The following is a 17,175-nucleotide window of genomic DNA, read 5'->3' as shown; positions in this document are numbered from 1 at the left end:
AAATTAATAAAATATTATAATACTAACCGAGCAACCGAGTGCGACGTACAAAAACTCAAAGCGATCATCACCATCTGTTTTAATATGTGTCATCGTACCCGGATTATGTTTGACCAAATTGTGACAATACGCCGGAAGTTTGGTAAAAGAATCCTCTTTCGTACCCCTTAACAACAACAATGCATATTGCTTCGCACGCCATGCCTGATGGTATGAGATATTGATATTCAATTGAGCATTCATATCATTAATAATATCTTTTCCCCGATAAACTCTACTATAGTCTTCAGCCAAAACATCAGAAGATATTCACCCAAAACATATTTGTTTGCTTGTCGATGATTAGGTTGCAAAATTGTTGAAGAACATGTGCGTACATCAGCAAATTTATTCACTTGGAAAAGTCCATCAGAATTTTTAATTGCTTTTGCTCTTAGTAACCAAGAACAATTTTTCGAAACGCACACAACTTCATACCTTGATTTGGTGGATCTACTTGTCCTCGTCTGAAAACTTTCTCGAAGACATTTTTTACCAATACACCGCTTTAAAAGTTCTTTGTTCTTAAATATACTCTCACATTCAATCTTTTGAAGATTCATGTCTACCATCTGTGTTGGGATATCTTCATTAATATCAACTGGGCATGCTGGTACAGGGGGTATACCGTAAAAAAGGTTATCGGGAAACTTAGCTTTAACTTCATCACCCAACTCATCTCTATCTGAATTGCTTTGTAGGTCGGTTATATCTAAACGTACATCAGCAACATCAACATAATCCCCGTAAACATGCTTTTTTTCATTTTTTTGACTCAAATTTTTTTCTTTTTACTTTTATCTACCACACGCCTATTCATAAGTTTAACTTCTTGTTCGGCAACATCATCACAACGACCACCCACATCACTAAGATATGTACCAACATCATCATCACCAACATACTTGTAATTCTCAGGATCCACATAGTTAATAGGTGAATAACTAACATTAACATTTTTAGCAACACTGTGAAACTGAGGTACACTAGGAGTATTGAAAGTACCTATCAGATCGTTGCTTCCTTTATAGCTGCATAAATTACCAACCGGCTGATTTCCACTGTGACCACCCTCATTAACCTCATCTACTTCATCAACCACCACAAACACTTTCACAGCCCTTCCTCCACTACATTTGATTACATTTATCAACATTCTAATATCCATGTCTTCAACTATAGCTATATAATAATTTAATTCAGGATGATGGAAACGAAGACTAATTCTATATTTGTCTAACAAACCAATTTTGCTTCTCACCAAAGATACAAAATCACTATAACTAATATACTCAGAAAATATCAAAGCAAATTCAGAAATACCTCCCTGTGGACATATGTATTCCAGATTTGTTTCAATAACTTCTCATCTCCCACCGGTTACAAGACAAACCAAATATTCAATCATTTTTTTAGAGAGATTTTAGAGAAATTTCCTAAACAAATAACAACTAAACTGATAATTTTCTACAAAAGTTTATATATAGTAACATTATTTCGTAGTCAAACCAATTGATTTCATAGTCAAATTAAAAAAAAACGCAAATTCGCAGATGGAATACAGAGCAAATCGCAGATGGACACAGTCCATCTGCGATTTTAACCCTGAAATGCCCTATATATACAAAAAAAAAATTAAAAAAAATTCAATCCACCTGCGAATGTACAAGTGGCTAAAGCACACTTATGCTTTAGCCACTTGTACATTCGCAGATGGAATGTGCAAATCGCAGATGGACCATTCCCATCTGCGATTTTCATGGCCATTTTTGCAAATTCGATTTTTTTGGCTATTTTCCGCAAAGTGATTAGGATAATTGGCTATTTTTGTCATTTTCTCTATACTTAAACCACACATGATTAATTATTATATGATGCCTTCCTAAGTGAAACTAAAGACATGACGTTTAGTGAAGGAAAATGTCACAACCTGACAAGTCCGAACAGAATGTTGTACGAGGATCACTAGTGTTAGGATACTTCAAAAACTGAATGATGGGCGAGATTAGTAATGAAATTGCCTAGAATATCGATTGTATATATCTAGAATAGTTATTAAAAGTAATAGTGGAAGTGGCATTTGAGTTATTACATATTAACTTGGTCGGTTTTATGCATTTACCAAAGTTAAAAGTAGAATGTGTAGTTTATGACAAACAAGGAGCCATTTGAACATTCTCTTGAAGCTGGGGGTGAATGTTGGATAATTATGGGACCACTTCATAAATATGTATGCTATATTATTAAATCCAATTATTATGATAAGAATATAAATTGTTGATGGACCGATTTATAGAATATTAACTTACCTTGTGGGTTGAGTTCCCGGTTTGAATCAAGATCTTCAAGATCTCTTCCATCTCTCACATTAGGGTATATCTCAATTTATATATACATGTGATGAGGATCAATCAAGACACACGAAAATACACATGTAAATTCGTTTAGGGTCTGCTGAGAGATTTTAGAGAGAGCTCTTGAGATCAACTGAAAAATCCAACCATAGTTCTCCAGGTCCGAAGATCATAATGAAATCAGGTATGTAATCGTTATTTAATGTTCAAGTTTTCTTTTAATCAGATTCGAAATTAAAGATCCAAAGTTTATGCTTCTGTGTTTTGGTTATCAAAATAACCAACAATTGGTATCAGAGTCTACTCAAATCTGTTACTAGAAAATATGGTTATTTGATTGGTTTGAGATCAGTGATAATTTTTTTTTTTAAGATCCTTAAATTATTTTCATAGTTGAACATACATGTTTCTCTTACTGTTTCTTCGTATCGTCAAGATTGCTTATTGTTATTATTATTATTATTATTATTATTATTGTTATTTCTATTTGGTTTCATTACAAATAAGTTTTCTTGACAAGTAACGAGAGAAAGAATGAGTGAGATTTTGACTCTTGTTTTCTTTCGGATTCAAATACCCGTATCTCCCTATTCTAATAAAAGAATAGTTTTATTCTCATTTTAACATGTGTCATCCTATTAAACCTCCTAATTAATGTATATTTTATTCTCCTTTTGTCATGTGTCACCTTATTATGTCTCATAATTAATGTATGCCACTTGTTATTCTCCATTTCAAATTTTAAATTTCTCACTCTAATTACATTAAATTAATAACATTATAATAAAAATTAAAATAAAAATAATACAAATTATAAAATGATATAATTTCATATATTTATTTAAATCAATGATTAAAATTTATATAACTAAAAAAATCTCTTAATTAATAATTTATTTAAAATAATTGATTAATAATTTTTAGTTTAGTTTAATTAATTTTGTAACTGTGGTTCCCACGGGTTATAAACTAGTGTATGAATATATGCATGTCAGGAAAGGGTTTTCTTCCCAAAGCAACTTTCATTTTTTTTTATTTGATTTTGTTATGTGACTTTGACCACACAAGATTAGCTATTGGGTATTGGTTATTACACAAACTTCATTCATGCTATTATTAGTTTAATATATATATATATATATATATATATATATATATATATATATATATATATATATATATATATATATATATATGTTTTGATTCATAGTTGAATTTAAGTCTTATCCTTGTGCTGTACAAATGAATCGAAAATATGAAAATTATTAAAAACAATATAATTTGTGTGTAAAGTATATTGGATAACAATACTAGCCACCCTATTCGGCTATACCCATTTAAAGGTACGAGACGTGGAGACCCATATTATATATACTATTGTTTGCTAAAATGGTGGTGAACAGGAAACTTTTGCATTTCTCATTTCTGCCGTATTTTTTCCTTCATTTGCTACTTTGGCCACATCGGTTCCACTCAACTTTTCCTTTTCATAAAAACGCCCCATTTTTCCTTTCCATCTTATCCTATGACCGCCTTCTTTAACCAATCAGACCGCCACCGCCTTTCACCTACGTTTTTTTTCAACAAAAAAAACCCCCGATGTTATCGATGTTATATTCAAAGAATCTTCTATATCCTTCCCCTACCCCTTAGGTGCAGTTTGTTTTTTCTGAGACAAAATGTCTGCAGTCTGCGGACCACATCTGTAGACCTATGCAGTAGAAGATGTGGACCAAAGGTCTGCAGTCTGAAAAAAGAAGACTGTTTGTTTTTTTAACATCTGCGGGTACTAAAATAAACTGAAATCTAAATAAACTGATTTTTTTAAACTTCAAAGTATTTTTTTTAATATTTTTATGACTTTGTTATAAATAATTAACAAATCTATATCAACTTTTATGCATTATTGTATAAAAAATAAAAATAAAAATGGTATGAATTAACGTATATATTTGATAAAAACCAACAACTTTGGTTGCAAAGTTATAACTAAACATTATAATTAAGGATCAAAGAAATTGATACATAAATGGATGGAAATAAACTTCGATTTTTTCAATTAAATCCATTAAAAATGTAGCATAAATATTTTCTCGAGAACTTGACGATTGTGTATTAAATAATGTTTTACAAAATTTAGCAAAAAAATATAAGAATATATTATGATTTTTTTTTCATATTTATATAAACAACTTCAACGACTATTATTGTAATAAATCTTTATTTATAAATTTGTCAAAAATATCATGTTTGTGTCGTCGAACGTTTTTTTTTTAAGTTTTGTAATTTTTTTTTTCAAATTGTTTATCACTAATAAAGTTGGAAAAAATATAAATTAAAAAAAAACTTAAAAAAAATATAGATATATGTGTTTTTTTAGGCTAGAAGATGTCTGAAGATGTTAGAAGACTCTGGTCCACATCTGCGCCAAGAAGAGGGCGCGCAAACATTTTTAGGTCTGCAGTCTTCAAAAAAACAAACAGTCTGCAAAAGCAAATGTCTGCGCGTGGTCTGCGCGGCGCGCAGACAGAAGAGGCCATCTGCAGACAAAAAAACAAACACCACCTTAATTTCTCATCACCGCGGCAAAGCTTGTGACGCCGATGATTGAACGTCATCGCCACCACCAGTCTCAGCCACCGCCTTCCTCCGACGTTCCCTCTCAGATGTAATCTATCTGATTCAGAAGGGAAGAACTAACCCTAATTTTCTATCTGTTTTTAATGTTGGAGTTGAATTCGATGACGTTGAAATCTCTATTTTTGCTAATATGTTGGCTTTTCGATCGTTTCAGGGGAACAACAAATCTATCTTTATTCCCAACAAGCTCTTCGCGTTCATCTCTCTCCGTGCTCCACCTCCTTCCAGTTTCTCCCCTTTCTTTGAGACTGTGCATCATCAGGTAACATTTTTATCAAACCCACTAGCGTTTTTTGTTGTGTTTTTCTGAAGTTTTACCTTGACTGCTGTAAATTAGGGGTTAAAAAGCCTGTGATTTGGAAATCAATCCATTGAGACTGTTGGTTGCACGTATTTCGTGATAATCAAGTTGTAGAAGAAAGAATAATGGACTCAAATGATTTGGAACGTGAAAGGGGAATTACAATTCTCAGCAAAAACACATCAATTACTTACAAAGATACAAAAATGAATATTATCGACACTCCTGGCCATTCTGACTTTGGAGGTGAAGTAGAACGTGTCCTCAATATGGTGGAAGGAATTATTTTAGTGGTAATTATTCTTAAAAACTCATCAATTTCTCGCTTAAGAAATAGCAAATTATTTTCATTGATTTGTTGATTATTGCATCCTACTTTCATTTTTCCCTATTACATGATGGTTGTTTATAAGGTAGATTCTGTTGAAGGCCCAATGCCACAAACAAGATTTGTTTTGAAGAAAGCTCTTGAATTTGGTCATGCTGTTGTTGTTGTTGCCAATAAAATCTATAGACCATCTGCATGTCCGAAATTTGTCATCAACTCCACTTTTGAACTTTTCATTGAACTAAATGCATCCGATGAACAAGTATGTCACATGATAAATACATTTATCTGTATCTATATTCTATAATATAACAATCTCATTTACCGTGTAGTGTGTTTTTCAAGCTGTATATGCGAGTGGCATAAAGGGAATGGCTGGACTTTCTCCTGATAATTTGGCAGATGATCTTGGACCACTTTTTGAGACCATAATTAGATGCATACCAGGCCCAAAAATTAAGAAAGATGGATCACTTCAAATGCTTGTAACTTTTTTTTTACTTCTCTCATTATGCTATCATACATAACACTATATTATAATGGCTAATGAATGTTGTTTAACTATATTTAGGTCACAAGCATGCAGGGGTTCTGACTAGAGGCATGGATGTTCAGGTAAGTTTGCATTTATATTCAACTTCAACACATTGTCTATATGAGTTTTCATTTGTAAACTCATTTTTCTGAATTTTTGATTAAAGTCACATCCTTCATCTATTCTTTACCCAAAGTTTTGGAGTTCTTTGCAACATGTTTAATTTTTTATATCTTTTTTCATGAACTTCTATTGCGATGTTACACAGAATATGACAATTACCAACTACCTACAGTGTAGTAACAGATTTGGAGAAGAGGGGGAAAGGGATGTGGCAAAATTCAAGTAAACCAGGCTTTTGGGTCCACTACGGCTGACTTACCACCTGAACGATGTATTGATCCATATCACTCTATGATAGTAACTTGCTAGAAGTAGGCAATGTTTGATATTGTGCAATATAGGAAAGAACCGGATGGTTCACTCCATTAGAATTTAAAAAATATGTTTCATTTGTCAAGAAATCATTTCATTAGAATGAAAGCCTTTAAGAGAAAGAAATATATAAACTTTTTGCTGTAAGGTGAGTTTGTAAGTTGGTAAAACCCAAAAAAAAAATTTAAATTATATTTTTATATGATACCTTAAAAAAAATCATAATTGTATTTCGTATTTTTGATGCCCTGAAAAAAAAAGTAGTTCAAATATTCAGAAATCATAAGTAATCATCGTTTCAGGAAATCTAAAACCATGTAATTAATATTTGAATTTATTTATATGTTAGGATATTACATTTGGAGGAGATACCAGTGCAAATAACCAAGAGCAGGTTAAGCCGTATGGTGATTCGGTTTATCCAATCCACATCAAGTGATTACAGGGGTCCTTTTAGTAAATTTAACCTTTTTTTTAAAATAAATTATTTTATATATAATTTTTCATTAGTTAAGCTAACATTTACTTTTCTATTATTGATCAGAATGGAAATATAACATCAAAGGATGAAATTGATGAAACATTGGCATCAGAGAAGGTTGAAAAAGTAAAGGTAATAAATAAGCCTCTATTATTGATTTTTGTTTTCGTCAATGTATTATTTTCAATTACTCATTTCACTGTTTTAATTTTGTAAACAGGTTAAATCAGCAGTTTGTGATGATGAAGGTACGGGTAAATCTGTTGACATTGATGAAAATTAGGTAATATATTTCGTTATGACTGTTTTTATTATTATAATTATAATAATAATAATAATAATAATAATAATAATGTTTTTCCTTTAATAGGATAGTGATGATGAGGGAAAATTTTTAGAATGTCGAAAAATGCTCCTGACCTTTGCAAATCAAAGGTAATCTTTTTTATCTGTATTCTCTCCTTTTACCCATTTGAACAATAATTGACCCCTTTTTGTAAATAGGTCAAAATTGTCCAAGGAAAGGCAAGATGACATTGGAGGAAGCTATTGCCGATTCTCAAAAGTTGACTGATTTCATGTTAGACTTCGATCAAGATAAGGATCTTGGAACGTAATTTTACAAGGTACATTATCTATTTCACATTGATTATAAAAACAAATTTAAAAAAAAAAATTGAATATTCATATGCTATGAAACATCAAAGATTAGGAGCACTAAATATAATTGTAAATTACATAATTTGTTCATTGTCTTGGATATGTCGTGGATACTTGATAAATGGAACATGAATCTATGGAAGATGATTTTGAGTTAGCCGAGGGACTGGTTGTTGGTTGTATCCTTATTTTGTTTTTATCTTATTTAATGGCCTTTTTTTCTTAAACATTAAATTAATTTTCGGACCAAAGACCCCTTCATTTATTATCTCTGTTTGTTGCAGGGGCCAAAGAAACAAGAAAGAGAAGTTGGAAGGGTAAAAATAGAGCTAATATAAATCATCTGTTGCTAATGTAGTTGCTGCTATGTAACTGATATAAACATCCCTCGTATAAGGATGGACCAACATCCAAACCTGAAAGAAGAAAAAATAAAATGACTCAACGCCAACGGGCGCGCATGATTCCCATCTAGTTTTTGTTTATTTATTATTATTGTTGTGTAGCATTGTTGTAAAGGGGTTAAATGAGATTTAAATACAAATTAAAATTTACTTGACTACTTCACTTCTGGAGTTTCAGTAATAATGTCAAAGGTTTGTGGTTTTATTTGATTAAAAGGTTTTATGATTATTAAAGTCTAATAAAGAAACCACATGCAATAGTCACCATATAAATGGGTTTTATAACGTATCTACAAATTTTAGATACTCACAATATATATTTTTTAAATTTGTGGACTATAAAACCCTTTTTTTTGGATTGATGTAAATCTTGAGCATGATAAAACTCAATATTTACTGTCGATATTTTTGTTATAGCAAATCTTGGGATTATTGATAATGTTCATTGTTGCTATTATTTAGTTATCGGTTGAAATATCATTGCTATTTTTTTTCTTCTTATATATTTCTTCATATTTTGATGGAATACTTGAACCTTTTGGCTTATAGATATTTTTTTTGGTGATCGATATAATATTGTTACTCAAGTAACCTCTATTATTTTTAATCAATTTGGTTATATGATATTTGCTTATGTGAATTGTGTTCCACCTAAAGGTATACCTTATACACAATGTCACACTTTGACAAATATTTCAGGTTGTCAATAAACTACAATTATGACATGTTTATTTATTTTCAGAGTAAATTAATTGACACAATACATCGCTAAAGTGATCTCTTTTGTGAAAGTTAATTTATAAAGAACTTAAATTTTATGGTTTGTGTTTATTAATACAGATAATAAATGACCCAAAGGTAGGTTAATATTTGGCCGGATAAATACATGTTTGATGATAAATATGCGACAATTTTTAGGTTACATGTAATTAATAAGTCAATCCAAAGAGGAGCTTATTATTGACATGATATATTGTCAATTCTTATTATCAAAATTTATAGTTTATGTGTTTATTAATGCGGGTATTAGCCGACCCAAAGGTAGACTGATATTTGGCCGAATAAACATATATGTGGTGATAAACATGTGGTGATTTTTTTTTGGTTCCATGTGATTAATAAGTCAATTCAAAGAGGGGCTTGTTAATTGACATCATTTATTGTCAATGTTTATCTCTAAAACAATGTTATCTCTTGCAAGTTAGTATTACTATCCAAAGACTTGATATTAATGTTGTGTCGATACCTTGTAAAGATGTCATAAATTGAATTTATTGATTTCGGTTTATGGATTAATGAGCATAAAAATAGATTTGCTCATGTTTGAATTATGGTATTATATCTGCTAACATTGATCACATTTATGATTTATGTAATCAATGAGATTAACTTTAAGGAATGGAATGAACGCATTATGTTAGTTCTCAATTGCATGGATATTGACCTTTCATTTTGGATAGAGCAACATTCCTTGAGGATGTTGAGTTTGGGGGAGAAACAAGGTTAAAACATTGTCCTTAAGGAGGAATCAATATTGATTCCTATTATTGCTTTCGATAGTATGCAGATTGTGAATTAGTGATCGGCAATGTTATTCAATCTCCTATTCTGAATACACAAACTCAACAACCTCAACTTTTGATATCCTATGCGTGGTACCATATTTTCATCAATTTATTATCTCTTTTGGTTTTGAGGTAAATACAATAGATGATTGTGTGTAGCACAGATTAAGTGGGAGTAAATTTATCTTTCTGGTTTTGGGCAGATATCTACGCAAACTAAGTTTGGATCATAAGAAAGTAGCCAAATGGATTTTAAGATATCTATATATAACAAAAGGCTATATGCTCAATCATAGGAAATCAGATGTTTTGGAGATCATTTTTATTATGAATATATGATTTTATTAGATGCCAAAATAGTTACTGATCCATATCGGGATACTTTTACATTTTAGCATGATAAGCCATTTCATGGAATAGACTTCGGTAGCTTCTTCTATAAAGGCAACATAATTTGTAGCATGGAATATGGTTGCGGAAATTTGTCACGAGGCTACACATTATTGGTATTGAAAGACCACTAAAGTTGTGAAAATAAGTCAGCAATGTTATATTCCAACAACAAAAGTTCTAATAAGTCAAAATATATTGACATCAAGTTTCCTTCTGTTAATACAATAGTACAAAATGGAAATATATATATATATATATATATATATATATATATATATATATATATATATATATAGCACATATGAAGAAACTCTATAAAAGCGGATCCGCTCATAAATGGATTACCTCACTAGGTCTTTCATGAGCATACTACACACGTTAGTGTGATATTTGGTTTTAGTGGGAGTTTTATGGTGTTGTATGTTTTGTTTAAGAACAATTATGTTTTTCTGTACAAAATTAAGAATTCGGTTAACTCTATTATTAGTTGCACTTATTTGAAGTTTGATCTCACTTCAATCTAAAGAGGAACTCGTCGGAAATCTATTTAGATTTTAAAACCACACATCATGTTTAATCAATGTCATTATATATGTATATGTAACCATTGATAGGTTTAGCTACGTAAATTGTAACGAAGGCCGCTTTGATCCTATACTATTATGATTAGTGGACGAGATTGTTTAAGGGTACCAATGTTATAATAACATTCATTAAAGCGCTTATACAATTATACGTACATTTATATATTTATGGTCCAGTGGGAGATTGTTGGATAATTATGGGACCACTTCATAAATATGTACGCCAGGGTCGGCCTTACCTTGTGTCAAACTAAGCGAGGGCCTAGGGCCCAAATTCTAGATTTCTGGTAAAGAAAACGAACGCCACAATGAACAATTCCACAACACAACGATGATTTCATTTTGACAAAACAATGCAGCCTTCTGTTCTTCTTCCTTCTTGTATTCTTCCACCTCTCGATTGTTCAAATCTGGGGCAGTGTCTCAAGCTCAACTGAAACGGTATGTGTTTTCCATTTTTCTAATTTTTGACTTTTCCATTATCTTCTAGTCTGGCTGATTGTTGTTTTTAATCAAAGAATCAGTAATTTTGTCTCTACATACTTTTTTCTGATATTTTTTACTGCTCTATAGATGACTCCTTTTCGATTTTAAAATTCCATGTATTTTGTAGATTAGTTAGTTGACTTCATGACCTTTGTTAATTTCCTTTAAAAATTTATTCAATACTCAATAGCCTTTCTTTTTAAGATATGTAAGAAGATGGTAGGAATATTGACAAAAAAAAAAGTTGTAGTTAGTATTTACACTAGCAGGCAAACACTGTTGTATCTACACTAGGTTAGAAATTTGAAATGATGACTCTTTTGGAAGACCAGATAATGAAAAAAAATGATATGAAGTTGGTTTAAATTAAACTTTAATGGTATTCCATATAGGGAGAGTGATAAGCCAAAATACAAGAAATTAATGCTTCTCTCCCATTATAAAACTTAATATTACAAACTTAAAACATATATTGGCACTAAAGTTCTATCCCAAAAGTCTGTTGCTGAAACAGTTCTTATATATAGTTTAGTTATGAAAAATTTAATTTCCTCTAAGAGAGGACTGGTTCTTATCAGTATATATCCACATATTAATATTATTGAAATGGTTCTCTAGTGTATGAGTATGTAATGTGAAGATTGTCGAGCTTGGTGTAACATGGTGAAAGGGATTCGAAATGCCATAGAAATGCACAATTATTTACAAAGATGCCAATAAATGATATTTGAAATATATAACTAATAACTTAATATATATTATATTTGGATCGTAATGTCCTCCAAGTAGATGAAAACACATATCTAAATTTTATTATCTTTAAAATGAACTAGCTACTTTGTGTTCATCTAGTGCCTAATTTTGTACATTTTAAACGACAAACAAATGGTTACTCTTGGTGTATTAAATACATTAAATCAAAATGAGTGGTTGATGATAAATTGTATCTTTTAGATGTATTAATGATTTGGTTATGTTAAATCGTATCTTGACATTTATTTTGGTTAATCTTTCTAAAGATTATGTTTTTCGGTCTCAAGCCCGGATAAAATAAGGTTTATAATATTAAGTACAGTAAAGATCAAAGGGCCCCAAATTTTGGGTTCGCTTAGAGCCCCAAAATTGGTTGAGCCGCCCCTGATGTACACTATATTATTAAATCCAATTATTATGGTAAGAATATAAATTGTTGATGGACTGATTTATAGAATATTAACTTACCTTGTGGGTTGAGTTCCCGGTTTGAATCAAGATCCTCAAGATCCATTTCATCTCTCACATTAGGGTATATCTCAATTTACATATACATGTGATGAGGATCAATCAAGACACAAGAAAATACACATGTAAATTCGTTTAGGGTCTACTGAGTGATTTTAGAGAGAGTTCTTGAGATCAACTGGAAAATCCAACCCTAGTTCTCCAGGTCCGAAGATCATAATGAAATCAGGTATGTAATCGTTATTTAATGTTCAAGTTTTCTTTTAATCAGATTCGAGATTAAAGATCCGAAGTTTATGCTTCCGTGTTTTGGTTATCAAAATAACCAACAGTGAAGTGTTGATGCAAGGAGCGCAAGGATTGGAGGCGGACAAATGCATTTGAAGATAAATATGAATAGTTGAATACTTGTGAAATGGTAAAAATCCATTTTACTTTGATATCATATGAAAATTGAGAGGTGTTTAGTAAAATCTAAATGATTCAAATGTCCTAATGATTTAAAGGCTCTAAATGAAAATATATTGTTAGGTAAAATTGTTAAATGTACGTGTTGAATGAAAAAAAAAATACAATCCAAACTAATCTATCTATCTATTTAGGGAGCTGATAAATCCACAGTACTTTTTGATTCATCCACATATTTTTAAAGTCAATGGACATTTATGCCTTTCAGAGTAATCCTTTGTAATAATTAATTAGAGTAAGCCCTTTATCTTCCCAGTTTCCTCGACACCCACCCTGGAAACCTTTAACCCATATCGTCGCTGTAAACTACTCCCTCTTCGGTCACCTGCAAAATCCATGGGTAGGTAGCGAAATCACCGGTAAAGGCATTGAACAAACCACCAGCAAAATCGACGATGTCATCTTCAAGAAAACAACATGAACACCAACACCTTCAAAATTAAACCAACCTTCAAAATCTGATTTGTTGGTCGATGGGGTTTTAAGGTTTCAAGATTCGGTGCAGAAGAGTTCCATATTTGATTAGTTCAGGAGTTGGAGCTTTCATCATCGGTGGTGAGTATGGCTTCCAATCTAATGCTTTCTATCGACTGGTGTAGGAGGGAATCTTGAAAACGACGGAGGGGCAGTGACGGGAGGGCCTTTTGGAGCGAGCTTAGTCCCAGAATGGAATCGATCAGAGATGGGTGTTTTTCTGGAAGTTCCAGTGATGCTTGTGGCTTTTATCGAGAGAAGATGAGAGGGTTTCTTGAGGAGATGAAACTGTGTGTACACACCACACCGATGTTATAAATGAAAGAGATAAAAAGGATATAACACCCTACACCAATGTCGTTCATAACCCTATGTTTGTGTTTGTGCTTACAGACGCATCTCCTTGGCTCTATTCGACATCTTTTTTCCGGGTATTTAGGTCTTTAGTCCCTCATCAAATACTCTGTTAAATCCAATGTTCTCGTCGATTCAACTAAGCTTACTGAGTACTCGTCTGAAACCATAGATTCCTAACAATGATTCATTCTGGTGACACTCTTAGAGGAATAAAAGGAAGGAAAAAGAAAGGAAAGAGATAAAAAGGATATAACACCCTACACCAATGTCGTTCATAACCCTCTGTTTGTGCTTACAGACGCATCTCCTTGGCTCTATTCGACATCTTTTTTCCGGGTATTTAGGTTTTTAGTCCCTCATCGAATACTCTGTTAAATCCATTGTTCTCGTCGATTCAACTAAGCTTACTGATTACTCGTCTGAAACCATAGATTTCTAACAATGATTCATTCAGGTGATACTCTTAGAGGAATAAAAGGAAGAAAAAAAGGAAAGAGGGACTCTGTTGGAGATTGTGGTCGAATGGGACGACCAGAAACTTGAGCAGATGAGGAAGAAAGAAGGAGTTGCAGGCTAAAGATTACCGACAAATAGAATTGAAGATCACTTATCGTTTGTCTGCTAAGATTGCACGTTGGAGAAAACTTGCAACTGTGTGTGCGTTGTTTTTGGTTTAGAAGAGTTAACTAAATATAATGTGGCCTTTGAATAATTTAATTACACTCTAAATATAAATGAATGAAGGGCATAATTGTAAACTTACTTTAAAAATCAGTGGATGCATCAAAAGGATCCGTGGAAATATCACTACCCATCTATTTATATGATTATCTATCTATATCTATATCTATATCATATCATATCATACTATACTATAAAGGAAACATTTTTCCTTTCACCACATTTATTTGAAACTCCCATGCATTTTTCTTTTCACCACATTTATTTGAAACTCCCATGACTTTTCAATTTCTTTCTAATAATGATTATAAGTTGGTTAATAAGGTTAAATAAATATCAAACCTAAAGTGTAATCATATATAAACTAAATTTCAATATTAAAAAATATATTTACTTCTACATATAAAGTTATGTTTTTTTAACTTTTAACATATTATACTTCATTTATTAATTTTAATATATTGTTGGATGTAAACCATTATCATTTTAAAGCTATAAATTTTGAACAATTTGTATAAAATACTTAAATTATTAATTTAAATATCATATTACATGGTTAACTTAAATATAAATTTTAGTTTAACTTAAACAACCCAAAAAATATTTTGTAAATAACTAAAAGTGATAAATTATAATGTCTTTCTAATAATGATTATAATTTGGTTAATAAGGTTAAATAAATATCAAACCTAAAGTGTAACCATAAATAAACTAAATTTCAATATTAAAATAATATCTTTACTTCTACTTATAAAGTTATAACTTTAACTTTTAACATATTATACTTAATTTATTAAATTTAATATGTTATTGTATGTAAACCATTATCAGTTTAAAACTACAACTTTTGAATAGTTTGGACAAAATACTTAAATTGTTAATTTAAATATAACATTACAGTGTCAACTTAAATATAAATTTCAGTTCCACTTAAAAAACCCAATGAATATTTTGTGAATAGTTAAAAGTGATAAATTGTAGTGTTAAATGCAAAAACTAAATTGTAATATCAATTTAATTAATTAACAATAACAACGACTATAAATAAAATTAAACCATATATTCTATTTAATTATATTTATGAGTAACTCGCAGGTAGATTCATTCAAACGATTGAGATTATGTAGTTATAATAGATGTATATATGATGATATAATTCAAAATAGTCAATATATTATATCAATTTAGTATACAAATTATTATATTAAATTTAACAATAATGTTATTGTTATATTTAGGAAAACATATATTTGTAAATATTTCAACTATATAGGTATTTTTGCGCAACGCACGAGCATTCGCCTAGTATACTTATAAGGGAAACATTTTTCCTTCACCACATTCATTTGAAACTCCCATGTATTTTTCCTTTCACCACATTCATTTGAAACTACCATGACTTTTCAATTTCTTTCTAATAATTATTATAAGTTGGTTAATAAGGCTAAATAAGTACCAAACTTAAAGTGTAATCATATATAAACTAAATTTCAATATTAAAAAAATATCTTTACTTCTACTTATAAAATTATGTTTTTTAACTTTTAACATATTATACTTAATTTATTAGTTTTAATATATTGTTGGATGTAAACATTTATCATTTTAAAGCTACAACTTTTGAACAATTTGTAAAAAATACTTAAATTATTAATTTAAATATAACATTACATGGTCAACTTAAATATGAATTTTAGTTTAACTTAAACAACCCAAATAATATTTTGTAAATAGTTAAAAGTGATAAATTTTAGTGTCTTTCTAATAATGATTATAATTTGGTTAATAAGCTTAAATAAATATCAAATCTAAAGTGTAACCATTAATAAACTAACTTTCAATATTAAAATAATATATTTACTTCTACTTATAAAGTTATGACTTTAACTTTTAACATATTATACTCAATTTATTAAATTTAATATATTGTTGTATGTAAACCATTATAAGTTTAAAGTTACAACTTTTGAACAGTTTTGAAAAAAAATACTTAAATTGTTAATTTAAATATAACATTATAGTGTCAACTTAAATATAAATTTCAGTTCCACTTAAAAACCCTAGTGAATATTTTGTGAATAGTTAAAAGTGATAAATTTTAGTGTTAAATGCAAGAACTAAATTGTAATCTCAATTTAACTAAAATATTTCCTAAAAATATTTTTATAATCGTTAAAAGTTTTCAAATAAGTAGCTTAAAATAACTTACAATAACAATAATTAAAAATAACTCTATATAAATAATTATATTGTTACCTTAAAATCAATAAACAATGTTTGATGTTTTAAATAATTATAATGATAGAAATTAAAATATTAAACAAATGAATTTTAAAAAGTTAATTAACCATAACAACAACTATAAATAACATTAAACCATATATTATATTTAATTTTATTCATGAGTAACTCGCGGGTAGAAGTCATTCAAACGGTTGATATTATGCAATTATAATAAATGTATATATATTATCATATAATTCAAAATAATCAATATATTATATCAATTTAGTATACGAATTATTATATCAAATTTAACAACAACATTATTGTTATATTTAAAAAAACATATATTTGTAAAGATTTCAACTATATACGTCTTTCTGCGCAATTCGCGGACATTCGCCTAGTCTACTTATAAAAGAGGTATTTTTTTCTTCAACTACATTCATTTGAAACCCCCAGCTTTTGAACTTCTTTTTAAATTAATACATTAAATCCAATATTATTATAATTTCAATATTAATTCTTTATTCTCAATATAATATA

General features: G+C 29.8%; 1 protein-coding gene across 5 annotated transcripts; it reads left to right on the top strand.

Moving 5' to 3' along the window:
- The first annotated feature begins 4,939 nt into the window (after nt 1–4,939).
- Nucleotides 4,940–8,340, top strand: LOC145165824 (putative elongation factor TypA-like SVR3, chloroplastic). Of its 5 annotated transcripts, none has more exons than XM_079084726.1 (12): nt 4,940–5,295; nt 5,371–5,627; nt 5,748–5,924; nt 5,995–6,147; nt 6,234–6,277; nt 6,493–6,591; nt 6,982–7,079; nt 7,177–7,245; nt 7,334–7,396; nt 7,484–7,548; nt 7,618–7,739; nt 8,058–8,340. In XM_079084726.1, the coding sequence occupies exons 2-5, from the start codon at nt 5,460–5,462 to the stop codon at nt 6,255–6,257; spliced, it is 522 nt and encodes a 173-aa protein (XP_078940852.1). In that variant the 5' UTR covers nt 4,940–5,295; nt 5,371–5,459; the 3' UTR covers nt 6,258–6,277; nt 6,493–6,591; nt 6,982–7,079; nt 7,177–7,245; nt 7,334–7,396; nt 7,484–7,548; nt 7,618–7,739; nt 8,058–8,340. The 5 variants fall into 5 exon arrangements, with proteins under 5 accessions (XP_078940852.1, XP_078940853.1, XP_078940854.1 ...); XM_079084727.1 differs by having other exon boundaries at nt 4,941–5,295; nt 6,466–6,591; nt 6,982–7,067; XM_079084728.1 differs by having other exon boundaries at nt 4,941–5,295; nt 6,466–6,591; nt 7,489–7,548.
- The last annotated feature ends 8,835 nt before the right edge of the window (nt 8,341–17,175 follow it).

This window comes from Lactuca virosa, chromosome 3 (assembly GCF_052849685.1).
Source record: "Lactuca virosa cultivar CGN04683 chromosome 3, Lactuca_virosa_CGN04683_v6, whole genome shotgun sequence".
In the NCBI taxonomy this organism is placed as follows: Eukaryota; Viridiplantae; Streptophyta; class Magnoliopsida; order Asterales; family Asteraceae; genus Lactuca; species Lactuca virosa.
The sequence above is the reverse complement of the archived record's forward strand: the minus strand, read 5'-3'. Positions and strand labels throughout refer to the sequence as shown.